Source organism: Megascapheus bottae, chromosome 36 (genome assembly GCF_031878675.1).
Source record: "Megascapheus bottae isolate mThoBot1 chromosome 36, mThoBot2.hap1, whole genome shotgun sequence".
Classification (NCBI taxonomy): domain Eukaryota; kingdom Metazoa; phylum Chordata; class Mammalia; order Rodentia; family Geomyidae; genus Megascapheus; species Megascapheus bottae.
The window spans coordinates 2,256,009-2,283,962 of NC_143544.1; the positions used below are offsets into that span (position 1 = coordinate 2,256,009).

The 27,954-nt window shown below is 50.5% G+C and overlaps 1 protein-coding gene and 1 long non-coding RNA gene across 2 annotated transcripts; one reads left to right on the forward strand and one right to left on the reverse strand.

Moving 5' to 3' along the window:
- Positions 1 to 6,377: 6,377 nt before the first annotated feature.
- Positions 6,378 to 26,323, forward strand: Emp2 (epithelial membrane protein 2). Its single transcript, XM_090324604.1, has 5 exons — positions 6,378 to 6,439; positions 20,299 to 20,418; positions 21,604 to 21,694; positions 24,366 to 24,512; positions 25,529 to 26,323. The coding sequence occupies exons 2-5, from the start codon at positions 20,341 to 20,343 to the stop codon at positions 25,717 to 25,719; spliced, it is 507 nt and encodes a 168-aa protein (XP_090180730.1). The 5' UTR covers positions 6,378 to 6,439; positions 20,299 to 20,340; the 3' UTR covers positions 25,720 to 26,323.
- On the reverse strand, positions 20,336 to 21,648 carry LOC150042198 (uncharacterized). The gene is made up of 3 exons (XR_016533628.1): positions 21,567 to 21,648; positions 20,670 to 20,779; positions 20,336 to 20,480 (listed from the first exon to the last, which is right to left on the reverse strand). It is a non-coding gene; the product is annotated as an uncharacterized LOC150042198 (long non-coding RNA).
- Positions 26,324 to 27,954: the final 1,631 nt, after the last annotated feature.

A 27,954-nucleotide genomic window follows, 5' to 3' on the forward strand; every position in this document is an offset into this window, starting at 1 on the left:
GGATTTCAGAAAAGAAAAAAATCTCTTGCCTGTAATTGTAACTACTCAGGAGGCTGAGATCTGAGGTTCAAGGTTCAAAGCCAACCCGGGCAAGAAAGTCTGTGGGACTCTTCAATTGAGCACCAAAAAAAGCCAGAAGTAGAGCTGTGGCTCAAGTGGTAGAGTACCAGCCTGGAGCACAGAATCTTAGGCACCAGTACCCAGGGCCTGAATTCAAGCCCCAGGAACAGTACATGTGTGTGTGGGCATGCACACACATGCGTGCGCTCACATATACACGATTATCTTCAAGATGGTGACAAGAAATTGCATTGTGATTATAAAGGTGACGTATAGAGGGATGGCAGTTATGTAAGTCAGGGAAAGAGTACATCTTCTTTGGACGGTCATCCTTTCCCTCATGCTCTCCTCCTAGCTTTTCCCTTCTGTCTCAACCCACAAGTTAAATAGTTCATTTTCACCACAGTGTCTAGAAGTCACAACACACTGTGTGAGTGTGTGTGTGTATGTACTAGGGCTTTAATGCAGGGTCTCATGATCTTGCTCTGCTTTCTAGCTCATGGTTGGCATTCTAGTACTTGAGCCATGCCTCCAGTCCCGCAAGTTTCTGATTAACTGGAAATGAAGTCTCTCAGATTTTTCTGTCTGGCCTGTTTTCTGAGGTCCTCTGGGTCTCAGACTCCTGAATAACTGCACTGTATGCTTGAATTTCATATACATAATGGTTCTTTCTGGAAGCCCAAGTCAGGACTCTTGGCTGTCATCACAGCTGATCAGGAGGCAATCATCGTGAGGCTCAAGGTTCAAGGCTCGCCCAGGAAAAAAGCTTCGGAGACTTCACATAAACAGTAAACCTGGTGGCAACACCCACCTGTGATCCCAGGAAGTGGAGGTACGAGGATCATGTGAAACACAGGACATGCTACCTGAAGAATAACGAGGGGGTAAAAATGGGCTAGGGGCATGGCTCAGGGGTCAAGTACCTGCCTAGCAAGCAGCAGTCCTTGGGTTCAAATGCCAGTACCACTAACAAAGAAAGAAGTCCAGGACAGTGCAGCAGTAGCCTAGATTTGGGAATTCTGTGCTGACTGTGTTTGATCATTAAACTTCTTGAAGAGGATATTTGTACTTAACGGCCACCCCCAGCTCCTTCTCCTGCCTTGCTTCTCAGATCAAGATGTCCCGTCATGGATGGATTGTATTTCGAAGACACCACTCCTACAAAAAGAATGTGCTGGAAGCTGGAGCCACAGAGCCAGGCAGAGGCATAGAGGACTCCCTGTTGGGCAGGTAAATTCAAATTCTCTTTGCAGGAAGTTCCAGACAGTAGTGTAGAGGGCAGAAAAGATGGATCCCAGCCAGAAGCTGGTGGCTTATGTGGCTAGATGTAATCCTAGCCACACAGAAAGCTGAGATCTGAGGATCATGGTTGGAAGCCAGCCTGGGCAGAAAAGTCCCCATGAGATTAACCAATTAACCACTTAAAAACCAGAAGTGGCGCTGTGGCTCAAAGTGGCAGAGCATTAGCCTTGAGCAAGAGAGCTCAGGGACAACACCCAGGCTCTGACTTCAAGTCTCATGCCTGACCCAAAGAAAAGAGTCGATCCTGAAGTTTCCCTCCATGCTGAATGTGCAAGGGCTTCTTGTGGACACGGGAAGAAGCTCATGACAGAGTTGCCAAAGCTGTTGCAAACCAAATCCAGAAACGCTGAGAGCTAAGGGGCAGACACAAAGTCCCCTGCCTGCCCCCGAAAGATGGAACAGCTGGTAAAAATCAGCAGGTGACTTGCTTTGTAAATGAAATGTGAGCACAAGTTTTATTTATTTCTTTTTGGTGCCAGCTCTGGTGCTTGAACTCAGGGTTTGGCTGTCATACCAGAGCTTTTTATTTTGTTCAATCTTAGTGCTCTACCACTTGAGTCCTGGCTCCACCTCATGTTTGTTATTGTTTTGTTTGTTTGTTTGTTTTGGGTGGTTCATTGGAGAGAGGGGACTTTCCTGCCTGGGCTGGCTTTGAACCACAACCCTCAGCTCTCAGCCTCCTGAGTAGCTAGAATTACAGGTATGAGGTATCAGTTAGCAGAGCCCTTTACAAGTCCCCTCATCTCTGTGACAAAGAACACCATAGGTACAGGCTTCTTTCTCTGTGTGCCTGTGTCCTGAAGTAAAGAGAAGGGGACGCGGTGCCATTAACCCGACAGGGACATCCAACATGAAAACAGGCCATCTTGTCCCCCAGAGCCTCTGGTCACCCTTTTGTTGGGAAGCAGAGTGTGATAGACATGACTATTACGACTAAGAGATCTTCCTACCCCCACCAAAATCTGAATCATCAAGATTAAGTCTATTCTTAGTTTGCATGTTGGTTATCTAGTGCCATGTAGCACATTACCCCATCATTTAGCAGCTTAAAGCAAAACACATTCATGATCTCACAGTTTCTGTGGGTCAGGAGTCTGAGCAGGGCTTACTGGCTCCTCTGCCTTTGAGTTTCCAGGAGAGACCCCTTAAGCTACAGGGCCACTTCTCATTTCCTGGTGGTTAATTGGAAATAAGAGTCTCACGGACATTAGTGCCCTAGCTGGCTTTGAACCGCGATCCTCAGATCTCAGCTTTCTGAGTTGCTAGCACTACAGGTGTGAGCCACCATGCCCAGCAAGAACCTTAGTTCTTTACCATGGGGTAAACCTCGAGGTTAGTGCTTTCCACTCCAAGTCTCAGCCCCACCGGTGGCTGTTTGATGGTTCATTGGCGTTTCATGGACTTTCCTAGCTTTGAACCACAATCCTGGGGTCTCAGCCTACTTCATAACTAGGATTACAGGTGTGACCCATGGGGCTAATGATAAGATGGTACTTTTAGAAGCCAGCCACTGCAATGTGGCAAAGAGCCAGAATGCCCTAGGGGCTTGCAGCAATAAATATGCATTAGTTACTCACCAAGTCTGCAGCATGGCTGAACTGGGCTGTGACCCAGCCTGTTTCAGGTCAACTAGGGGAATGCTAGTCCATCTGTCTTTTGTTGTTGTTGTTATTTTCTTTCTGGGACCAGTGAGCAACCAGAGGTATATTCTGTTCCTAGGAACTGCTTGCCAGAGGGTCAACTACCTGCTAAGCATACTTTGCAGGTGAGCTGAATATTGGCTTCTCATTGGCTGAAGTAGGTCATGTGACCGAGCCCCACCCATCACAGGGCTGTGGCTGGAGTGAGATCCCTCAGGACTACAAATACAGGTGGTTGGTATTTGGGGAGTGAGAACTCCATCCGACACACCCTCCCTCCCTTCCCACAGCGCGATGGAGTTTCAGGATTATTGCAACACTCAAGAGTGGAGATAGAAGCAGATATGGGGCAGGTTTCGGAGACACTGGGGTGTGTTTAGGGAGGAAAAGAAAGAGGTAGGGGATGAATGGAGCAGGAGGGTGGGGCCCTGGGAGTAGAGTTTGGAAATGGGAGGGGCTCGATCTGAGAGTTCCCTCCTGGGTTTGGGGACACACCCCACCAGCAGGAGACCTAGCAGCAGGTGGCAGAGGAGAAAGCCACACCTGGCATCTCCAGGCCTGGCGAAGGCAGATTCCCTTTTCTAGTGATGAGTCCACGGAACCTTCTCTAGCCTTCTGCTGTTTTAACCTTTTAACCCACTCATCCCTACCCCTCCAGCTTTTTTTTTTTTTTTTTTGAGTAATTTATTGACAATAGGAATCTCACAGAAGCCAGTACCCATGGCTCATGCCTGTCATCCTAGCTACTCAGGAGGCTGAGAACTGAGGATTGTGGTTCAAAGCCAGCCTGGGTACCAATGTCCTTGAGTCTCGTCTGTTCAACAAACCATCAGAAAACCAGAAGTGGTGCTGTGGCTCAAGATGGTAGAGCCTTAGCCTTGAGTAAAAGTGCTTGCCTGCCTGGGTTGGCTTCCAACCTGGATTCTCAGATCTCAGCCTCCCTCTTGAGTAACTAAGATGACAGGGATAAGTCATGGGTGCCCAGCTGTCCCTTCCCTTTTTTAGGGGACCCAAAGCCTTAGGCTCTCAGGCATCAATATGTAGCCAGAGTTTACAAACACTTTTATTTTGGTTGTATTTATATTTGTGGGTATATTTCTCTCTTTTATTTATTTATGCTTTGAGGATGGCATTGGTTTCCTGTTTACCTTGGCCATGGAGGGCTTCCTTTTAAATAAATGTATTAAACAGAGTTAATTTTTCTCCTGTGAACACCCCTTCAGGTGTGTGTGTCGGGGGGGAGGTTATGGCCAGATGACAGCTCCAGCAAGATGGCTGGCCTTCAATAACAGTGCTGCTAGTTGGGGGCAGAAGGGGGGTGGATTATATAATCAAGGTCCCCTGTATAGGGTCTTTGGGCAAAGTATGTTCATAGCTTCTCTGAATCTGTTTCTTTATAAACTGGGATTTGAACTCTCGACACCTCATACTTGTTAGGCAGCTGATCTACCACCTGAGACACATTCCTAGCTCTTTTCTTGCTTTAGATCAGTTTTTCAGACAGGATCACACAATTCTTGCCAAGAATGGCCACCACCATCGCCCTTCTACCTGTGGCAACCAAGCGGCTGGGATTATAGACATGAACTACTGTGGTTGGTTTGTTGTTACATTGAAGGGAGTGTTTGTAAAAGTAATTGTCTCAAAGTGAGAGTGTAGGCCGGGTGCATATGTCCATACCTATAATCCTACTTACAAAGGAGGCTGAGATATAAGGGTAGAGGTCGGAAGCCAGTGCCCAGTCCTGGAGTTCAAGCCCCAGGGTGTGGACAGAAACCTATCTGTTCTGTCTTCCTGGGATTCCTTCCTGACCCCTGCAGCCCCAAAGAGTCTCTTCCTTCCACTTTGCTTGTGGGTTCTAGAGCTTGATCTCAGAGCCTTGTGCTGGCTCTGGCTCGCATTCTACCACTTGAGCCAGGCCACCAGCCTATTTCTGGCTAATCGGAGATGGATCTCTCAAACTGTTCTGCCTAGGCTGGCTTTGACCCTCTTTTCTTCAGGTGTCTTGAGTAATTAGGATTACAGGTGTAATTTCTCAGGGTTTGAACATCTTCAATGATCATATAATTTTTTTTTTGCCAGTCATGGGCTTGAACTCAGGGCCTGAGCACTGTCCTTGGGCTTTCTCAAGGCCAGAGCTCTACCACTTGAGCCACAGCACCACTTCCAGCTTTTTTCTATGTGTAGGGTACCGAGGAATCGAACCTGGGTCTTTGTGCATGCTAGGCACGTACTCTACCACTAGGCCAAACTCCTGGCCCCCATATAATTTGTTAAATTATCTTAAAATTTTTTTATTAAAGAATTTATTCACATTGATTTTTTGCATCATATTTCAAATGACGTATTTAACAAACAACTATTCAAGAAGGGAATCTCTATATCTAATCACTGGCACTTCGATTTTAGAACATAATCAAAATTAGGCTGAGGGTTTGTATGTCATAGACACATATTAATCTATGTATTAAAACATTTATCTATGGAGTCATAAGTTTTTATGTCCATGTAGTTGTTTATATTTCCAATACCATGTCCTTAGCATTGGGTATGCAAATATTGAGTCCTGGCTCTTGTACTGTTTGGATCTAATAGCCACATATTAAGGATACCATGCGCCTTTTGTTCCTTTGCTCTTGACTTGTCTCACTCACCATGATCCGCTCTGGATTTCTCCACCTCCCTGCGGATGCCATTATTTTATCTTGAATGACCACATGGTTTTAAAGGACCTTTGGACGTAGCGGCTGTGGCTCAGCGTGGTTAGAGCGCTGGCCTTAAAGGAAAAGGTCAGGGACCAGGCTCAGGGCCTGGGATCCTCCTACTGGAGGCTGAGATGGCAGGATCCAGGTTCAAAGCCAGCCAGGGCATGAGCGTCAGACACACTCTCATCTCCCATTAGCCTCTGGAAGACTGGAAGCCAGGAAGGACGGGCGGGGGCCCGGAGGGCCTGGGGTGTGGGGACCCGGGGACCCGGGGACCCGGCGCAGCGGCGGGAGGACCTCGCTGGTCCCAGGGCCCCGCTGCCCGGCGGCAGGGCCTGGGCGCACGTTTCTGGGGGGATTCCTGTGCGCGGGGCCTGGGATCCCCCATTTCCAGAGGGGGGGAAAAATGAGCCCAGCGTCCAACGACGCCCCCCCCGCACCCCAGTTAACAAACGTGCCAGAGATGGGGCGCTTGCGAAGAGGGGAGCCCCGAGGGAAAGAGCAGCGGCCCGGCGCCCCCGACCCCGCCCCGCGCCGCGGCGGGAGGGGACCCGGCGCCACCTTTCCGCGGCCCGAGCCGCTGACAACAGGAGGAGGGGGGGGCGGGACCCGGGCGGGGCCGGGGCGGGACCGGGGCGGCGGGAGGAGGCGGCCCCGGCCGGGCCCGGACCTTCCACTCAGCCCGGCGCCGCGCCTCGCACCCCGATCGTCTGCGTTCAGCCGCCCGCGCCGGTGAGTGGGGGCCGCGCAGGGCGCCGCGCGCGCGGAACCGGGCTCGGGCGCCGCCAGGGCCAGCGGGGCGCGCCGGGCGGCGGGGACCCCCGGCCCCCGCTCGGGTGGGGACCCCGGGCGGGCAGAGCGCCCTGCGGGCGCCGCGGGGTCCCACTGCGCCGGCCGGGAATCTCTCCGTGCCGTGGTCTCCTCCTCCGCCCCGGGCCCCCTTCCTGCGCCGGGGTCCCACCCCGCCGTCCCGGACAGCCCGCGTCCCCTTCTGCGTCGAGGCGGGCGGGAAAAGTTCGGAGAGGGGTCCGGGGCACCCGCTCCGATCGCAGGGAGCCGGGGCGTCCGAGCAGCCTCCTCGGAATGCGCGTGGGGACCCCGGGAATCCGCAGCTTTGGTCCCGACCCCAGGGCCCCGCCCTGCGCCCTGCGCCCGGGCTGGGCCCTGGGGTCCCCGCGGGTCCCCGCTGGCTGCGCGCTTGGCTCCGTCCGGCCGCGGCTCAGCGGCGCCGCCCAGCGGCGGGGGGCGACCTGGGGCGCCGCCAGGGCGACGCCCCGACCCCTCAGGGAATGGAGGCTGGGGCGGAATCCCACCTGGCACCCAGGGGCGCAGAGGGAGCGGGCTGGGGAGGGGCTGCGGCCCACCAGTGGGCGCCGAGTGACAGAAGCTGCTGGGGTTCGTCTGGGGAGCAGTTGTTTGGTGGTTTCTGTGGGTTCATTTTTGGTTGGAGAGGATGTTTGAGGGGTGATAGTGAAGACTGATAGACAATATTGTGAGTGCATTTCGTGCCAATGACAGACCGAAGTGCGCCTGTAATATATGCATATTAAAGCACACACATGCATATATGTACATTAAAACATACATGCGGCACGTGTGTATTTTACATACTTGCAGAATCTATATTTAAAATGCAAACAAATATATAATATATACATATATAACATATTGCATAATATGTGTTACATTTGTACAACATATATATGTGTATTTCATATATATGTGTATATCACATATACATTGCAATATACATGTATATACACTTTAAAACATATACATTAAACCCCCAATACACATAGATGTATGTATGTGTTATGTCTTAACGACCACTTGGGGCAAAACGCACCTCTCCAAACCCCTGCATTTCAGCTAGAACCCAACCTCCCACTTGCTCTTCTCTGATGCCCAGAATTGACCCGAGGGGCATGCTTGGCGGGGAGGGGTGGGGGAATCCCTGGGCAAGGGGTGGCTGAGTAGGTGTCCCTGTTGCTCCCCCCTTCTCTAGGTGAGCCCCACCCTGAGCCACTGCCAGCACTCTCCTGGATGGCAAGTGGGGAAACCCAGGTTTGGGGGCCCAGTTACTCAAGGTTTTACACATCAGCGCAGGAGCAGATTTTGCAGGCCCCACCCCACCTCCAACACCATTTTCTCTACCTGGAGATGCCTTGGTTGCAAAAAAAAAAAGGGGGGGCACTTGTGGGGAAAACCAGGAAAGATACCCACAGGGGCCTTGGCAGGTAGATGCCCAGACCACAGCCCAGCGAGGGCCATGGGGGTGGCAAGAAGGTGCAGAACCTGTTTTCCCACTGAGGGATTTTGAATTCCTACTGCCTCCACCCCCACGGGGACAGAGGACTGGGTGGGAGGCAGCAGGCAGGGACAGCAGACCCGGAGCAGGCCCCTCACCCACCCGACTCTGCCCCTCCTGGAGGAGTTGACATTCTCCTGCCATCTGGGGAGAGGAGGTGGTGTGGGAAGTTAGCAAGATGGTCCCCACGCAGAGGGGAAGACTGCTTCCCAGGCTAGGCTGCTCCCCCCTCCAGTGGGCATTGAACTGTGGAGATGAGCCTGGGGTCAGTGGCTCACACCTGTCATCCAGGCCACTCTGGAGGCTGAACACTGAAGATCATGGTGAAGAGCCAGCCTGGGCAGGGAAGTTGGTGAGATGCATATCTCCAGTGAACCACCAAAAAACTGCAAGTGGAGCTGTGGCTTAAGTGGTGGAGTGCCAACCTTGAGAAAAAAAGAAAAGAAAATCTCAGAGCCAGTGCCCAGGCCCTGAGTTCAAGCCCCTAGTATCGGCATATACTAGAACATTCATTTGGGCCACACAGGTGTTTGCACGTTGGTCTCCCCCTCCCCACCCCTTTGAGCTCCTTCCTTCTGTGTTTCACAGCGGGAGTGAAAACCTCTTGCGTTTAAGTACACATGATCACTTTTCAAGGCCTAAGTGATGGTGCCACCTGCGGATAAGTGGCTGGGGGTTCAGCCAGGCCTACAAGGCCCTCTGGAGCCTCTGGCCTCTCTTGTGGGGGGTGGGGGGGAGCTTGCTGGTGGTAGGGATCAGTGAGGTTCAGCATTTTGTCAGAGTACTGTGGGACAGACATGACAGAGAGGAAGTCTGTCGAGACAAAACTATAAATACCTTTCCAGGCCAATGGGACGGCCTTGGCCCGCTGGCTGGCGGCCGGGTGTGTTTGGGAGGCCGGGGTTGAGCCACCTCCCAGGGGAGGGGTCAATGAGTGGTGTGTGTTGCAATCCATGGCTGGTGCCCAGCACTGTGGCCAATCAGGGTCAAGCCACTGGCCCTTCCGAAGTAGAAGGGGTGTCCGTCCCGTTCCTGCCACTGGTATTGGAGGGAGACGGAGGCGGGCCCAGGAGGCTTGTGCAAGAGGGCACATGTGCGTGTGTGAGGTCGTGTGCCAGAGTGTGTCCCCAGGCTTGGGGAGGTGGGTGAATGGCAAGGGAAACTGGATTGAGGAAAGAGGGCGCTGGCCTGGCATGAGAGGCTCGGTTGGCTAGGCTGCTGGCCTGGGCTTGTCCAAGGAAGCCATGACATAGGTGCAGGGAGGGTGCATGGAGTGCGGGTGAGATAGGAGGGGGTGCCCCCCACCCTGCCCCAGGCCCTGGCATCCTCTGAAGGCCCCCCTGAGTTTCATTTACGCAGGACATTTAGGCGGGAATGGAGATTCTGTGCATCTGGCTCTGGTTAGCATCAGGCCAGGATGGGACTGGGGGGTACGGGAGGGGGGAGATCTAAAAATATAGACGCCAGGCCGCTACGGTAACCTGACACCCCAGCCACACACACCCCAACACTATCACAGGCAACCTAGCCTGGCTCAGACCCGTGCAGGGGTGTGCTCTGCAGGAACTGGAGGAGGGGAGGGTCTTCTATGAAGTCCTAGGGATTTTGTTATTTATTTACCTACTTATGATTCATTTATTCATATAATAGGGCCAAAGTTTGAACTCAGGGCCTTCTGCTTGTTAGTTGGACTCTCTACCTTTTGATTCCCCCACCCCCACATCCTGGGCTTTGTTCCCTTCCCCCTGGGGCTTGAACTCAGAGCCTGGGCGCTGTCCCTGAGCATCTTTGTGTTCAAAGCTAACACTCTACCACTTGAGCTACAGTGGCACTTCTGGCATTTTCTGAGTAGTTTATTGTAGATAAAGTTTCACAGACATTTCTGCCCTAGCTGTCTTTGAACCATGATTCTCAGATCTCAGCCTCATGCATAGGTAGGATTACAGGCAGGACCTTTTGTATGGGAGCCTAGAAAGTCTCAATTTGACAGCCAGAGAGGGAGAGGGTGATACAAGCAAGTGCAAATGGAGTGGGTGGGCAGAGCCAGGGTGTGGAGACGGGGCAGCTGAAGGAGTTCAGTGACCCAGAAGTGGTCAGATTCCGGTCATAACTGCCCAGGGGTGAGGGACCTTCAATCCACGTGGCAATTGTCTAGGGGTGTTGGTTCCCACACTTACATCCTAAGGGGCCAAGAATGATGCTGAAGCCATGGGTCAATTTCCCGCTGAGCTTCTGGAGGCTGTCAGGCGTTGTACACAGCTGGCAGGCACCTGGGAGCCCATGTGGGGACTAGCGGAGGCACAGGGGAGGGGGCACAGGCATAGGGGAGGGGGCACAGGCACAGGGGAGGGGCCGCAGGTAGTGGCCCTGCCCTCCTCATGGTGCAGAGGTGTCTTTGGCTCTCATCCCACAGCGTCTCTGTTGCTTAATGAGTGGTTGTTGGATGAGAACTTCCATTACTGTCCTTGAGAAACTAGATTTCCATGAGTTTGTAAGGGATGGAGAGAAAAGACGGGAGAGCGGCTACTCCAATCCTTACCCTCCCAGGGTAGATACCATCAGCGTGTAGAAGCTTCTGGATGCAGAGCTGTGAGAGGGGACCCAGGGGTGATGTTTGGTATTAAAACAGTCCTTAGCAATCTGAGGCGCAAAATAGCTGTCACCACACAGGATGATAAGGGCCCATTGCCAACTGGCTGCTGTCTCAACGCGCTTGTTTTCTTAGTTACAGAGTCTCTCTCGCTTAAGATGCAGTTAATCTCATTCATTTTCTTCTGATGAATGTTTTTCCCAAGTGTGTTATGATTGGTGACGCCCTAGATAAGGGAAGATCAGCAGGTGAACATCAAAACAAGAAAAATGAAACCTGTGTTGTTTTTGGCTGGCCTTGGAAAAACGTAGATAAACAGCACAGAACCCCTATAAGCGGAGCTAATGGTATCGCTTAGGAGTCAGCAAAAGTTGTCCTGAACTTTAAAAATGCTTTTTATTTTTATTTATTTATTATTTGCCAGTCCTGGGCTTGAGCTCAGGGCCTGAGCACTGTCCTTGGACTTTCTCAAGGCTAGAGCTCTTCCACTTGAGCCTCAGCACCACTTCCGGCTTTTTTTTTAATGTATGTGGTACCGAGGAATCGAACCTGGGTCTTCATGCATGCTAGGCAAGCACTTTAACCACTAGGCCAAACTCCCGGCCCCTGCTTTTTCTTTTTAGATGGTTAAAGAATATAGTGAAGCCGAGTGCCAGTGGCCCATGCCTCTAATCCTAGCTACTCAGAAGGCTGAGATCTGAGGATCGTGGTTCAAAGCCAGATGGGGCAAGAAAGTCAGAGAGACTTTTTATCACCAATTAACCACCAGAAAACCATAAGTGGTGCTGTGGCTCAAGTGGTAGAGCGCTAGCCTTGAGGTGAAGAGCTCAGGGACAGCACCTAGGCCACCTGTCACCAGCTTGCACTGAGATCCCAGGAATGCTGTTGGCGGCATCTTTAGAACCATTTTCAGCACCAGTGGGATCCATACTTTATCTTCATCACCATGGCTGCCATCTTGGCATCCTGGCTCATCCCACTGCCATTGTAACTCAGACATTCTGTCCATGCACCATGGCCACTGTCCCCACAGATCTCCCGATCTGGACGTCCACTTTCTGTAGGCGCTTCCGAAGGGTCATACAGCCAATCAAAGCCAGCCCCTCGCTCCCACCACCCACTTGAGGTTCTTCAGTGGTTTCGATTGCTCCTAAAGCCTTGTTGTGGCTCAGGCTTGGCCGGCCGCCACCAGTATGGCCTGGGGAAGAGCCACTCAGTCTCTCCCTGGAAGGGTGGCCTCAGCCCCCAGGGAGGGTAGGTTGTCTCTGGACCCATGTGGCCCTTCTCCCCCTTGGCTGACTTGCTTCAAACTACTTCCTCTACTTGCTGTCTCCCTGCCCCTCTCCCCCAGCTTTTCTCTGTGCCCTGGGCTCTCTTTCTTTCAGCCTCAAACCGTTTTTCTTTCCTGGGGAGCACTGAATTCCAGATCAAGTCACATCTCTCTTTGGCCATTGCTCACAGGGGCTTTAGTGCCGGCATGTTTAGTGCCTGGAAGACCCAGGGCCTTGGGCCTGTGTCTCACAGGGACAGACACCAGGCCATAGGGTGTCTGTAAGGATGAGTAGCTGGGGCCCGGCAGTCGCTCCCCTCCTTCTGTTATGTCAGGAAGAGATGAGGTCAGAGGCCCCAAAATAAATGTAATTTTCCATAACCCCATAAGAATGAGGGTGGCATGCCTAAAGGTATTTGGGGATTATTTCTGTAGCATACAATCATGTTCAAAACTGTAGCATGCTTGAATTTATTAAAGAATGTATTACTTTCTATTTGTTTGTTTGGTTTTTTTTTTTTTGAGGTAAGGTCTCACTTCACAGCCTTCCAGTAAAGCCCCGCCCCCACCTCTCAGCCAGGCTTGAATTTATGATCGATCTTCTTGCCTCTGCCTTCCAAGCACTGGGGTTACAGGTGTACGCCACTATGCCTGGCCTGTAGTATGAGACCTAACTGTGTGCTTTATAGGCTGTAGATGGGACAGAGTGTCCACACGGTCCATACACTGAAGACGCTGTGGAAACCGCATGGCTGTGGCTGGGGCGGGGGTGCTCAAGCAGAGTCAGCCACCCACACTGGGTTGGGTCAGTTTCCTGATCCCACTGTACAGCAGCCCCATCGGAGAGGGAACATGGGGGCGCTGCCTCCTTCCTCCAGAGTGCCCCCCCCCCATGGCCCCAGGTAGACGTTACTGGGGGGAAACAGACATAGGGTCACATAAAATACTATTTCCTTCTCCAAATCACCTCCAGTGCTTCCAATAGAAAAATCCTAGTTTGGTGTTGTCTTTTACCCACTCCATGTGTGACATCCTGTTTGAGCAGAGACATAGAAAGAAAAATAGAAATAGAAAGCAAGCCAGCCTTGGCTTCGAGCTGGCAGCCGCTGGGATTACTAGTTGGAATTTCATAATGTTAACATCGTCATTTTGATTGTGTTTATTTTTCCAGCACCCCTGCTATTTATGGCCAGCGACACCAACCTTTCCATTTCAGTTGTGAGCTAAGGCTTCCTTTAGTGAAAGTGCAAGTCTAGGAAGTGAGTACAGAGCCATCCCAGCAACGTGGGGAGGCTGAGATCAGAAGATCATGGTTCAAAGCCAGCCTGGACAGGAAAATCAGTGAGACTGGAACCTCTAATTTGCCAACAAAAAGCCAGAAATGGAGTTTTGGCTCAAGTAGTAGAGGGCCAGCCTTGAGTGAAAAGGCGAAATTCAAGTCCTAGTCCCAGCACAGCATTTTAAAAAGAAAGAAGGAGGCCGGGAGTTTGGCCTAGTGGTAGAGTGCTTGCCTAGCATGCACGAAGACCCGGGTTTGATTCCTCAGTACCACATACGTAGCAAAAAGCCAGAAGTGGTGCTGAGGCTCAAGTGATAGAGCTCTAGCCTTGAGAAAATCCAGGGACAGTGCTCAGACCCTGAGCCCAAGCCCAGGACTGAAAAAAAAAAAAGAAAGAAAGAAAGAAAGAAAGAAAGAAAGAAAGAAAGAAAGAGCGAGCAAGAAAGGAAGAGATGGACATTCAGTGGTATGCAGATGAAACTCCCACTACAGGAATGGCAGATTTGGGGAAGTGTCCTATTGGACACAGAGTCCACTGGTGTCACCCTGCACCCCTGTCCCTGATGGTTGATTTCTACTTGGTAACTCCTCCCAAGGGCTGTGGCCTTTGCAGAGGGGAAAGGAGCATTTATGGGTGGGGCAAGGCACAGGGAGGGGGTGGTTCCAGGACTAAGTCCTTCCCTGGAGCACTTCATGCCTGGTACTGTTGGAAGTGCTTTCCATCCACTGCTATCCAGGAGGAGATGGGGAGCCCAGGTCATCCCTGCTTTTCAGGTATGGACCCAAGAACCTCAGTACTCAGACTCCTGAGTAGCTAGGATTCCCACTGTGAGCAGAGGGGCTGGCCTCACATCCTGATCACAAGGATCCTCTGACCTGGCTCAGTTGCTGCTGAGATTCGACTCCTGGAGGGACCGTCCTTAAAAAGAGGAAATGGCTGCTCTGCTGATCTCTGGGGAATCACACAGAGAAGGTGCTGGCTGGGAAAGAACATTCCAAACCTGATGGGCCAAGAGGGTTGGGTACACCTTCAACTTGACACCTGCCTTACCCCTACCACACCTGATCCAAGCTAACCTTGCTTGCATGCTGTGTGCCCATGGGAACACTGCCTACCCCCTCTGGGCCTCAGAGCGGGTATGCCATACAGCGTAATTACAGCGAGATCCTTGGCTGACGGCAGACAGTGGTGTGTGCTGTAATTTATTGAGTCAGAGAGAGTCATTGAAGGATGGCCACTAATAATTGTTCTGCAGCCACAGACCAGCAAAACATTCAAGCATGTGCTGAGTAAGCCAGATGCTGAGGAAGAGGAGGGAGATGTGCTTTCTGTCCGCCAGAGGCTCTCAGTCGAACCAGCAGCATTGCTGTCTCCCCTGTATCAGTCAGCTCTTGCTGTGTAACAAACCTTCCCAGAATGTGACAGAGTAAACCGAGAACACAGATGGAGTTGGTGATTCTACTGATGGGTGCAGCTAGACTGGCTTGTAGTCTGTGGTCAGCTGAGTGGTCTTTGCTGAGGAAAACTGAAAACTTTCTGTGCCTCTTCCCCCATCTCCCTCCCCCCCCCCATTAGTTATTTTTGAAGTAGGATCTCACTTTGTGCCTCACTTTGGACCATCCTGACGTGAGTCGGGTGTGGTGGTTTCTTTGGTGCAGACTGCTGGGTTCAGATCCCAGCTCCACTGAGACTTTGATCAAGTTGCCTAACCTCTCTGGGCCTTAGTTTAACCTCAGTGGTCAAACGGGACCAAGTAAAGCCTCGGGTGAAGAGAGTTGAGCACTGTTCTGGCCCATTTGCGGTAGTAAATACTGGCCGTTCGACATTACTGTTGATTATTTTGGGCTCATCCTCTGCGGCTTTTGTCTTGGACCCTTCCCAAATTCCACTGTCCAGCCAGCAGCCATTTCCGGACAGAGCAGAATATTGGCTCTGTGCCCAGAGAGTCCCTGCCACCCTTTGTGCAAAGCTGGGCCACCCCTAGGGACCCAGAGCACCTCTGATGCTTGGAGCTTCCCAGAGGGCTGAGATGCAGACCCCAGGGCGGGGGCCAAGCTGCCCTCCACCTTCCTGGAAACAGAGACCAAAGCCATTGTCCCCTGGAACTTCCAGGCTGCCAGGGCTTGGAGCACTGGCTGTAGCAGAAGCCTGGGCATGATGCCAGCAGTGTGGCCCAGCCAGCATGCCAGTCCCCAGAGTTCCCAGCCAGAGTGAGAAAGGGCAGTCTGAGGGGACACCCAGCTGCTCAGGGCTCCCTACCTCAGGGTGATTCTTGTGACTTCCATTCTGGATGAGGCCTCAGTTCAGACCCAGGCTGGAATAGTAGGCGGGACTGGAAGGTGGAGGATGGGAATGGCGCCCAGTGGATGGAGCAGTCATCCTTAACAGCTTGTCCCTGGATGGGGACAGAGGGCTTTCCGGTTCATCTTGGCATCTGAAGAGGGGTTGGGCTCCTGTGGGGCAGGCTTAATGAAGGAGAGGCCAGGAAGGGCCTCTACTCAGCCTCTGAGGAGGGCCTCAGGCCTCCCAGTCCCCCACAAGCTGCAAATGGGGAGCCCCTCCATTTCTCGACTGAATGTGGAGTCTGGGGGTGGAAGCCCGTGAGTCACCAGCAGGACTGTGTCTGTGGTTTTCTTTCGGCCCTAAGCCTGTGGGTGGAAAGGGCAGAGTAGAAAAATGCCCTGGGTTAGGAGTGGAAACAGGGAAGGGGGTTGAGTGTGAGGCCTGCAAACCCCGGCAAGTCACCCGAAGCCTCTGGGAACCCCATTTCTGCCCTGTGTGAAAATGGAGGACAGTGGTTGTTTGCTTTGCCAGCTTGAAACCAGCACAGGAACTGCTGTGGAGAGCAAGGCGGACTCCAGTGGTAACAGGCTTGGCTCTCATGCACAGGAATGACATCCAGGCCTCCCCCCAAGTGTCTGCTGCACTTCCTACACGTCTTGAAGGCCCTGGGTGGAATTTGCTAGTGTTCTCTTAGGAAGGTGGTGTGTGTGTGTGTACGTACATGTGCGTGCACGTGTGGTTTACCCTTTCTGTCCTCTACTAGCTGCAGCTGCTGAGGCAGCACATAGGAGTGTAAGGAGGGGAGGGGAGGGGAGGGCTGGAGTGTGTGCTCTGTGGAAAGATACCGTCCATTTAAAGGGGGCTTTGTATCTGGGCTTCCACACTAGAAAGCTTGGAGTGACATAGAAATGGAAGAATAGAGAGAGCAATGCCACCGCGCGTGGTGGCACACACCTGTCATCTTAGCTACTCAGTAGGCTGCAACCTGAGGAGTGCAGTAAGCCCGGGCAGACCCAGCCTCCAGGCTCTTCACGAGAACAACCCACCTCCCTGTATGGGGAGTGAATCGGGAGACGCATGCACTATTCCAGGGGAAATCTGTGTCTGTGTTGCTCGTGGACGCTGTGTTGGAAAGGCACAGGGATTTTTAGGGGAGCAGAACAGGGGGAAGATTGTCACCATCCTTCTAGACTATTCTCCTGCCGCAGTCTGGTGGGAAGGCTGGATGCCTGGTCCAGTCCTGGCCTGGTTCCTGCTTTCCCATGGGCCTGGAGTAGGTCTTGACCCTCTTGGGCCTTAGCTCCTACCTAGACAGCCAGACTTTTGAGTTTTCTATAGGCCTTTAGAGTTCTGTGTTTCTAGAAATGCAAAGGGACAGCTTTCTGGGCAGCAGGCATGCCAGGGAGCAGAGGGGCAGATGGACAGTAAACAGAGACAAGATGGCCTTCACCCAGTTTGAAGTCCGCCCAGGAAAAGAAACGGGGCTGAGGGGATGACACTGGAGTGGTGGCATGGCAACTGCCTGAAGTGGTCCAGGTTCCTTCTCTGAGGAGGGGACATATGCATAAGACTCAGAGTGGTAGAGAGTGCCATGAGAGGAGAGGAGAGGTCAGCAAGGGAGAGGGCAAGTGAGGGATGAGGGGCAGTCTAGTCCAGGGAACTGTATTGCAGGAGTCATGGCCACTCTGGAAGCCTAGCATTATCAGTGTCCAGTATGATACTTTGTGTTCCAGTCCTGAAGCTTGAACTCAGAGCCTGGGTGCTGTCTCTGAGCCTTTTCCACAGCTCTACTTAAGGATTTTGGTGGCTAATTGGAGATAAAAGTCTCATGCACTTTTCTTCCCAGTCTGGCTTTGGGCTTTGCTCCTCAGATGTCAGCCTCCTGAGTAGCTAGGATTACAGGCGTGAGTCCCCCAAATGCACATCTATCTTGAGCAAGAATGGAAAGAAGTGCGTGGCTGTTTAGTGGTCCTGTGGTCTGGAGGAGCAGAGGCTGAAAGCCACCTGGCAGAAGAGTGGAGGTGGTCATACAACAATACCAAACATTACAAGAACAAGGTAGACTTATATGCAGAGGGAAAGAATGCCTTCTGGAGGATTCAATTAGGTGAGAAAAGCTAATACCTTGGGATCGCAAGTTCTAGCACTGATTGTCCTGTGGGTTTTTTTTTTCCTGTCACTCAATAGGTGACATCTAATTCTCGCTTCCTCAAGTTTAAAACAATCCATACATAGCTACTGTTGTCTGCCCCCAGTCCTTTGTCTTATGCTGGGCACAAGATCTGACTTGACCCCCAACTCTTCCTCCTCTGCAGGAATCTCTCTGTGGTCTCTGATTTTCTAGCTTCAATCACTCCCTGGAGTTAAAGCAGAAAGCCCAAGCCTGGCGTGGTGGCTCACACCTGTAATCCTAGCTACTCAGGGGGCTGAGATTTGAGGATCAAGGCTCAAAGCCAGCCCGGGCAAAAAAGGACCTGAGACTCTTATCTCCAATTAACTACTAGAAAACGGGAAGTGGGGCTTGGCTCAAGGGTTCTAGGGTAGGGCAGTAGCCTTGAGCTGAAGAGCTCAGGGACAACGCTCAGGCTGAGTTCAAGCCTCATGACCCACAAAAACAATAAAAAGCAGTGAGTCCAGACATATATTGCCGAATCACTTTCTCACTTTTGCTGAGATCCACCTATTTACATAGGAGTTTTCTTAAATGATTGACTCTAAAACTTTTATACATTTGTTTGAAAAGGCTATTTTACGTCATGACTATATATGGCATTATATACTATAAAAAGAAAGTACCTTAGAAGTATAATAAACCCAGAACAATGTTATTAAATCCAGCTAAGGCTGGAGGCATGACTCTGCAGCTGCCTAAGTTTGAACCCCAGGACTGAGCAGGATAACTTGAGGAAAACAAGACCTGGTGAAGGCAACTCGGAAACGTGGATCTATTTTCTGGCGGGTTGCATTCTTACCTGAAAAGAATGCCCCAAATATCCAGAGAGTAACACCAGGAGTGATGAGAGCAAAGATAATGGGTTGGAGATTTAGCTCAGTGGAAGAGCAGCTCTAGGAGGGGGGAAAAAAAGCAAAGATAACGCATCTGTCTTTGCATAGCTTTGAAGTCAGACCCCTTGCCTTTACCCTATAAATACCCCTAAAAGCCCAGGAGTACCCCGTACTGTTACAATGCATTCCTTTTCCTTTCTGCTAGTCTGTTTGCCTGCTTACTTAATAAAGCTCTATCAAGTTTTCGTGTCATAGGGACTTGTCCAGAAATTCTTATTCTGCAATTGAAGTCACGGACCCTAAAGTGAAGGGTTCCTACTTTTTTTTTTGGCCAGTTGTGGGGCTTGAACTCAGGGCCTGAGAGCACTGTTCCTGGACTTTCTCAAGGCTAGAGCTCTACCACTTGAGCCTCAGCACCACTTCCAGCTTTTTTCTATGTATGTGGTACCTAGGAATCGAACCCAGGACTTTGTGCCTGCTAGGCAAGCACTCTTATCATCAGGCCAAACTCCCAGCCTCCAGTTCCTACTTTTTATAGGGAAACTTTGCAAACCTTCTAGTGGCAGTTTCAAGCTCTACTTCTTCTTTTTGTGTGCACAGAAAGGGGGCGGGATGTGGAGACTCACACCAAACTGGCTTTAGTTCATCAGAAGGGTGGGAGGGGCTGTTCTCACTGGGTGAGCCCATGTCATTTAATGCCTTGTAATATTTGACTGTGATGCTTTCTAGAAAGTTTGGATTTTGTGTCCATGGGCACTGCTGTCACCTGATGGGAAGCAACAGCCACTCTGCCAATTGGGGCCTGGTGAACTTGGCCCTTCGGCATGCCAGTGGGCACTGAAGCACATGGCATTTCAGTGTGGTGTGTGAGATGCTTTTCAAGGGGGCAGCAGTGCAAGTGTTTGGAGGCCACAGAGAATGACGCAGGCCGACACAAAGGGGAGCTTGTGCAGTGGAAGGAATTGGAAGAATCTCTGGGCTGGAAAGAATCACTGGGTGGCTGTGCAGGGCCTCGGGGACCTTCCAGACTGAATTCCCCAGCCTCACAGCTCCTGAGATGTGTCCTGGGTTCAAAGAGCTGCTCTTTTGTGAGCCAGCCTTATCAGTCTCCTGAGGGGGAGGGATGGCAGAAGAGGCAGGAAAGCCAGGGGTAGAGAGTTTGTGCAGGATTGAGAGGGAGAAGCCACATCAAATACAAGATGATCAGATATTTCAAATCATCAATAATGTCACAAAAATAAAAACAACAAGAAAACAAAGACAGAGCTGGAGGCTGTTGGCTCATGGCTGTCATCCTAGCTACTCAAGAGGATCTGAGGATCATGGTTTAAAGCCAGCCTGGGCAGGAAAGTCTATGAGACCTTTACCTCCTGTAAATTACTCAGAAAAAACCAGAAGTGACGCTATGGCTCAAGTGGTAGAGTGCTAGCCTTGAGCAAAAAAGGCTCAGGACAATGCCCACCCAGGCCTTGAGTTCAAGCCCCAGGACTGGCCCCAAAATTATACACACATACACACACACACACAGAAGAGAGAGAGAAAGAGAGAGAGAGAGAGAGAGAGAGAGAGAGAGAGAGAGAGAGAGAGAGAGAGAGAGAAAGAGAGAGAGAGAGAGGCAGATTGAGGAACCCTTCCACATTAAAGACACTAAAGAGACCCCACAAAAAGCAGTTGAATAGCTCAGCTCCAGAGCCAGAAATAAAGCAAATTACGTCACATGTCAGTGGGATGAGGGGAGATGTGAATAGAGACCTTGAGAGGATAGAACTGAATTGGTTTCACATTTCATTTGTGGTTTTGAATTTTGCTCCTCTGGCAACATATCTGACTTTGTGTCCCTGCCACTCTCTTCAGCACATCCCTCTCGTGCCCCCAGGCCCACCCTGCCCCGCAGCCATGTTGGTGCTTCTGGTCTTCATCATCATCTTCCACATCACCTCTGCAGCCCTGCTGTTTGTGGCCACCATCAAGAACGTAAGTTCCTTTTCCTGGGAGCCCTGAGACAGGGGTGTCCTCGTGGCCCCCATGTGCGGCTTCTAGAACATACCAGGGTCAGGTTAGGATGGCAGGTTTTGGAGGACAGGTTTTTCCCACTTCCCTGGGGTTCCTTCCTGAAGCTTGGTGTGACAGCCCAATTCTCCACCAGAGCCTGCCCTCTCTCATTTGGGGCTGGGTAATTCTTGGTGGCAGGCCCCTCCTGCACCACACACATGGCTTCCCTGTACCTCTGGGTAGTTGTTGTTTTGTCCACTAGGTGTCAGTAGCACTTGCACCCACTGCTGTAGTAACCAGTAATGTTCCCAGACATTGTCAGCTGTCCTATGAGCAAATCTCCCTGTGTTGAATGAAGGCCATGGCTTTAGATTTACCCTTGCAGTGAATCCCTCCTCTCCCCACCCACCATCTACCCTGATGTCTCCTATCCAGCCAGGAGCCCATGTGGCTTCCTGCCCCTGCCCACGCCCTCCCTGGAAGAACTCATGCTCGATTGTATCCTCTGAATGGCGTGACCATTGGTGTCCACCCAGCAGTAGGGAATGAAGTATGTTAACCATGCCTTGGATCCTAAGGCCTTGGTCACTTCAGACTAAAGAGATACGTATTTAAGAGGAAAGTCTGTGAAACTCATCTCCAGCTAACAAAGCATGGCATGGAGCTGTGGCTCAAGTGGAGCCCAGCCGTGAGTAGAAAAGCTGAAGTAAGGGATAGTGCCCAGGCCCCAAGTTCAAGCTGTAGCACATGCGTGTGTGTGGGTGCACATACTCAGCAGGTGTGCACACACACATGTGCACAGGGCCTAAACTGGGGTCCACCCATCTCCACTTCCTGCGCTGCTGGGATTACAGGTGTATACTACCACTCCTGGCCTGACCACTCTGGATCATTACAACTGCCTCATCTGACCCCATGGGACCTGGGGACACCAGCCGCAATGCATCCTTCTGCAGCCTGGTGTCTCCTTGATCCTGGTAGGTGGGTCCCAATGCCTCTCTCTCAGGTCACGCAAGAGAGTGAGCACTTGACCATGATCCCCAGGGCCCTGCAGGCTGTAGCTGGAGACCATCTGTCTGCCATGCTGCATACCATGTCACATACGAGGATTGGGCGCTGACATCACTAACCAACAGCCTTCCTGTCTGTTTCCGCTTCCTGATATAGGCCTGGTGGGTAGGAGAAGACTTTTCTGTGGATGTCTGGAGAGTGTGCAAGAACAACTCGAATTGTACAGAAATCGATGACTCCTTTTCAGGTGAGTGGGGGAGTGGAGCTCATTAAGTGTGCATGGAAGGAGATCCTCTGCTCTGGGTCCATGCCCAGGCCTTCCCTGCTGGATGTCTGTGCAGGGACAGTGGGAGTCACAATCCCCACACACCAGGCCTGCTTAGCTGGGCTCAGCTCTTGTGTTTCTGAGCAAAGGGAGAGAGGCGTTTCCATCCCCCTTCCTCCAGCCCCTTCCCAGGGTTTTCTCCTTACTGTCCAGGCCCTGCCTCCATGCTGCTTTCCAACCTGTCATCTCCTCCTGCCATTGAGGGCTGAGTGATCTCACGTCCTGGAATCTCAGTGTCTTCAGCTGAGACCACAAGTGGTAAAATCCTTGTTAAGTGAACCACAGATAAATGAAGGACCTTTGTGGATGCAGATAACTCTGCTTCTTCTTCTTTTTTTTTTTTGGTAGTAGGCATTAGGTCTCATGCATGCTAAACTCATGTTCTACCACCATGCCATACCCAAGACCTGAAAAAACAAAAACAAACGAATCTTAAACCTGGACAAAGTCAGGTGTAGTACTGCATGCTTACAATCTCAGTTCAGACATAGGGGATGTGCTCTTGGGCCCCCCAGGTGTCTGATAAAATGAGGGTTGTGTGGCTGGACCTGGTATTCCAGAGCCAGTGAACTCATTCTCAGGATGGCCTTCCATGTAACTAATAGACTAATGCTTAAGATGGTTCATCTGATATGCAAATTTAGAGGCATCCTGTTGGGCAAATTTGAGTGTTTTGGGGGAGCACGGGGCCTGTCCTCTCTGGTCCCAAGGCTCTCTCCTCATGTCCTCATTGGAGTCAATAGAGAAGCAAGTCTCATTTTCTGAGTTAGTTAAAGGGTTGACTGCAGGGCCTTGCCTACGCTAGGCAGGTCCTCCACTATTTAAGCCCCCTTTACCTTGGTTACTGGTAAGACAGGGTCTCCCTTTATGCCCTGGGGTGTGATCCTATTTGTGCTCGCTGGTGTGAAAGGCTGGCAGGTGTGCACTGAGCTGCTGTGCTTCCCCTGAGCACAACCTTTAGTTGAGATGGAGTCTTAGAATTTGTTGTTCAGATTCTGGGGCTTGAATTCAGTGACTGGGTACAGTCCTTGAGCTTTTTTAGTCAAGGCTAATGCTCTACCACTTGAATCACAGCCCCACTTCACTTTAAGAGTCTCATGGACTTTTCTGCCTCTGCTGGCTTTGAACCACGATCCTTCCATCTCAGCCTCTTGAGTAGCTAGGATTACAGGAGTGCAAGATGGAGTCTTACAAACTTTTATATGCAAGCTGGCCTTAAACTGATTCTATCTCCACCTCTCAAGTACCTAGGATTATAGGCCGGAGCCACCATGCTTGGCTCTATTTGTTATTTTTCTTTAAAATTAGGAATTAAAACTGAGCCCGTTCTGAGGCTGGTTAATGAGCTAAGAGTGTTTCTGAAATGTTTAAAGAGTTGTTCAAAGAAAATAAACCAAAAAGCAAAGAATAGGTGACAAGAAACTGGATGGTCTGCAAGCCTGAGATATTTCCTGACTGGCCCTTTCCTGAAAACATTGCCAACACAGCAGCTCACAGAGGCCACTTTCCTTCCCTATTTAAGTAACAAGCCAGTGTCACTTCCCATGAAAGGGAAAATTCACAAAGTACTCTACTAGGACTAAGGGTGTGGCTTAGTGGTAGAACACTTCCTTAGCAAGCCCTGAATTCACACCCCAGCTCTCCAACAACAAAAAATTAACAAAAGCTTAAGCCAGGTACTTGGGGCTCATGCCTGTAACCCTAGCTACTCAGAAGACTGAAATCTAGGAATCATGATTTGAAGTCAGTCCAGGGCAGGAAAATCTATGAGGCTCTTATCTCCAGAAGCCTGGAAGTGGAGCTGTGGCTCAAAAGTGGTAGAATGCTAGCCTTGAGCACAAAAGCTTAGGGACACTGCCCTGGCCCTGAGATCAAATCCTACTATGGACCAAAAAACAAAACAAAAATCCCAAAAGCTCAGGAAATGAAACGATGTTGGCCAGACATGTTTCTTTCTCAATGTCTCTTGGCTCCTGTGTTGAAAACAAAATACAAACCACCAAACCGCAAGTAAAAGTGATAGAGGGAGTGAGTTTGGTTAAGGTACCTTGTATGCAAGTGTGGAAATGTCACAATAAAATTCCCCTCTTGTACAACGAATGGAAGCCCAGTTAGGTACCAGTGATTCACCTGGAATTTTAGCCACTCAAGAGTCCTTGAGACTCTACCTCCAATAACTGGCAAAAAAATGTGGAAGTGGCTCGAGTGGTAGAGTGCCAACCTTGGGTGAAAAGGCTATGGGGCAGTGCCCGGGCCTTGCGTTCAAGCCTCAGTACTGGCGTAATTTATTTTAAAGTCCCTTGTTTCTGAGCCAAGCATGTCCCTATAACCTGAAGTAAGAAAGGAGCACAGGAGAGGGGGGCCCTTCCTCCAACCACCTTCTGATCAAGTAAAGGATCTTCCATTTGGCAAATCTCACACATGACTCTAAAGTGCAGAGGTCTGGAAGATTCCTTGGCTGTTCTGGTCCCCAGAGTGTACAGATTGCAGCCTGAACCACAGACCATGTGACCTGCCCAGCTCCACTTGGGCTTTTCCTGGCCCTGCTAGCCCCAGTAGCCATCCTCAGCCATGTGTTGCCCTCTGCCCGCAGATTATGCCACGCTGCAGGCGGTGCAGGCCTCCATGATCCTTTCCAGCATCCTATGCTGCATCGCCTTCATCATCTTCCTGCTCCAGCTCTTCCGCCTCAAGCAGGGAGAGAGATTCGTCTTAACCTCCATCATTCAGCTTATGTCGTGTAAGTGGAAGCACGGGGCCACTGGCTCCAGTGCACAGAGAAGCGCCTAGGGTTGTGCCATGTGCACTTTGTATTTGGGGGTATTTGGATTTAGATGGGAGGTTTAGTGGGCCCAGAGATAGGAAGGCTGAGCTTCCAGGGGCTCAGTGGGAAACCAGTGCTGTGGGGACCCTGGGAGGCCGGGCCAGGCCAGGCTGGAGAAGCTGGCATGTGGACATGAGCCAGAGCGATCATACAGGACCCTAGAGGCTATGGGAATGAGTTGGGGACTTGAGAGCCATCAACAGGTTTTTGGCTGGTTAGTGGCAGAGATGCCTATGTTGGGCCCAAGCCATGTTGCCAGCTGCTTAGGTGTGGAGATGGACAGATCTTGGCTTCCATGCTGAAGAGAGTTGGAGATAGCACTGTTTCTCCCTCTGGGTTTGTGCAGGGATGATTCCGATGAAGGCCACATCACCACACAGCCGTTTCTTATTACATGCTGGCCAGAGAAACTCTGGGGTCCTTTCATGTACAGACCCTCAGCAGCAGCTGGTCCCCCAAGGGAAAGGCAGCCCTCCATCTCATGCCCTTCCTGCTGTCTGTGAGCACTGGCAGTGCTTGTACTACACAGCAGACAAAATCCAACTAGAGATGACTTCAACCATTAAGGCAGTTACTGCTTTTACACAGTAGCTTGCAGGTGGAAGGGGTCAGGTCCTTGACATTAAGGCATTCCTACTTTTTCCATCCTTCTGTCACTTTCAGATTCACCTTCTGCGTATCAGTGTTGGCACCTTTTATCCTTGTCTTCTCCCCCCAGCCTCTGCCCCATAGCTCCAAAGGGGTTGAGGCAGTTCCATACATTCCAGCCTGAACCTGACAGTATCTAAAGCAGTAGTTGGGAAAGGAAAACAATTATAAATATTCCAGCAGGAGAGTTGAGTTGTCTTCAGCTGCAGCCATGAGCTCTGGGCTGTGTAGGGTGTACCTCGATCCCCCGTGACTTACCTGAACCCTGGGTTTTTTTCCAATAGGTCTGTGTGTCATGGTCGGGGCTTCCATTTATACAGACCGGCGTCAGGACTTTCACACCACCAACGTGGGCCAGTACGGCTACCTGATGTCAGAAGGCAGCTATGGGTACTCCTTCATCCTGGCCTGGGTAGCCTTTGCGTTCACCTTCATTAGCGGCCTCATGTACCTGGTCCTGAGGAAACGCAAATAGAGAAGCAGAAACCACCAGTCTCCCTGCAGTAGGCACTCACGCCCACTTATCCATTTTGTATATAATCAGTGTGTGTGTGTGTGTGTGTGTGTGTGTGTGTGGTTTTTCTAGCAAATATATCGTTTCCTTTAAAAGCAAATAAATAAAAACCAAAACACAAAATTTCCACCCAAAACAAAAGCCCCACCCCTCAAAACAAAACAAAACAAAACAAAAACCACCCCAACAACAAAAACCAAAGACATGAGTGAGAGAGGAGTGCTTGTGTTCTTGAGATCAGAAGATCAGACTCTGAAGCCTGGCTATACTGAACTCTTGTCCACCAGAAAGAGTCAGCAAGACAAAGGCAGGATGCTTCTTACGCACAGGGCTATGGTGGGCTGTGTGGGACTAGAGGCCCCACAAGAGGCCCCGCTCTGGTCCTTGAAGTTTACTGGACTTGTGTTTTGAGACCCTCTTGAGAAACATCTTCCCTGCCCTCACGGAGTTTGGGAAAGCCCTCAGCTCAGTATAGAGTGATATGGAGCCACAGCCAGGACAGATGACCACTTCCTTCTTTCCAGGATGGAAGACTGTCACCAGTCACATGATAAGCAAGAGTAAATTACAGCAGGGTGCTGTAATTCCAGGCTCACACCTGGAATCCTAGCTACTCACGAAGCTGATATCTGAGGATCTTGGCTTTAAGCCAGCTCAGGTAGACAAATCCTGAAGATTTTTTTCTTCAATTAATCACCAAAAATTTCTGAAGTGGAGCACTGGCTCAGGTAGTAGAGCACCAGCCTTGAGTGAAAGTGCTAAGGAGGGATAACGGCCAGACTCTGAGTTCAAGCCCTAGTACCGGCACAAACACACAAAATTGTGGATCATAGTGCCATGAGGGCTTCGAGAGGAAGGTGTGTGTGTATGTGTGTGTGTAAAGCTTTTCTATAATGTTCTGATGGTCATGATGGAAGCAAAGGCAACACCTTAGAACCAGCCAGAGCTGGGGCAAGTCAGGGGTGAAAGGAGTACCTGTAAGCTGTTGGATTCAATGGGAATGACCCAGATGACCCAGTGGGGATTTCCCCGCTGGCTACCAATGTGTGCAGTATCACTGCCAACATCTGTCTGTCACACAGGGTTCTGATACAGGAGGGAAACCTCTTCTCTGCTGAGATAAGCATTTGGGAACCTGGGAAAGAGATGATGGTGTAAGACAGGAAGTATCCAGCAGATCTCCAAGGAAACACAATGAGCCCTGGCTTGTGGTCATCATCAGCTGTCTAAGATCATCTAAGAAGCCAAAGCATCCAAGAACCAAATGTTAGGACCAAATCTGTTACTGTTATCTGAGGGAACTATAGTTTGCATATCTTATGACTTAAAAAAAAATAAAGTACTGTAATTCTTTAATGGGGGGAGGGGTGTGATGGAGTCAGACTAACTTGTTTTGTTGTTTGCATTAAAATTATTCTGGGTTTCTGTTGAAATGTGTTTGGAGAATGTTTGGTGGGTTGCTTTGCGTGACATGTGTGCACAGAATTAGATATGGGAAAATTGTGGAACACTTGTTCCATACCCTGCTACTTGTTGGTGATCTGTATTGCAGACAGGCCGAGGTTCTAGGACGCACCCTAGAAATCTCACACTCAGAACACAGTCACGTTGAGAAGCCGAGCCAACAAAATCTGCCCAAGTGGGGAATGAGATGCACTGGTTACCCAACCACACAACAAGGGACAGGGATTTTTTTTTTTCAAATCAAAAAAGGCCACAGGCCAAGAGGTTAAGGTAAAACAAAAATCACCTTTGGGGACAAAGGTGATTTTTTTACTTAAATATATCTTTAAGATAGTGTATTTTCTATGTTTTTGTATTCTCTGAAACTGTGTGAAAAAATAAAATGATCAATAGTTCATTCTAGGTTAATTCCTTATGCTTCTCTCAGAGGGCCAGCTGGTACAGTCTCACAAAATCCCACTGAAGGCATGGCTCAAGTGGTAAAGCGAGAGATCACATTAGACCTAGATATTCACTAAACAAACTGGCGAACACGGAGCGAGGCCCTTCTGCCATCTGGTGGCAATTTGTCCAAATTGTTCGTTTAGATTTGGAGATTAAATTGTAGTTGCTGAATGTCCTTTAGACAGTGTTTCAAACCACTCAACAGTTGAGTCATGTACTCTTGACATTAACTTCAGATATATACATGTCTGCCTTTACCTAAAGTCTCACTTAGAAACAGCTAGATGA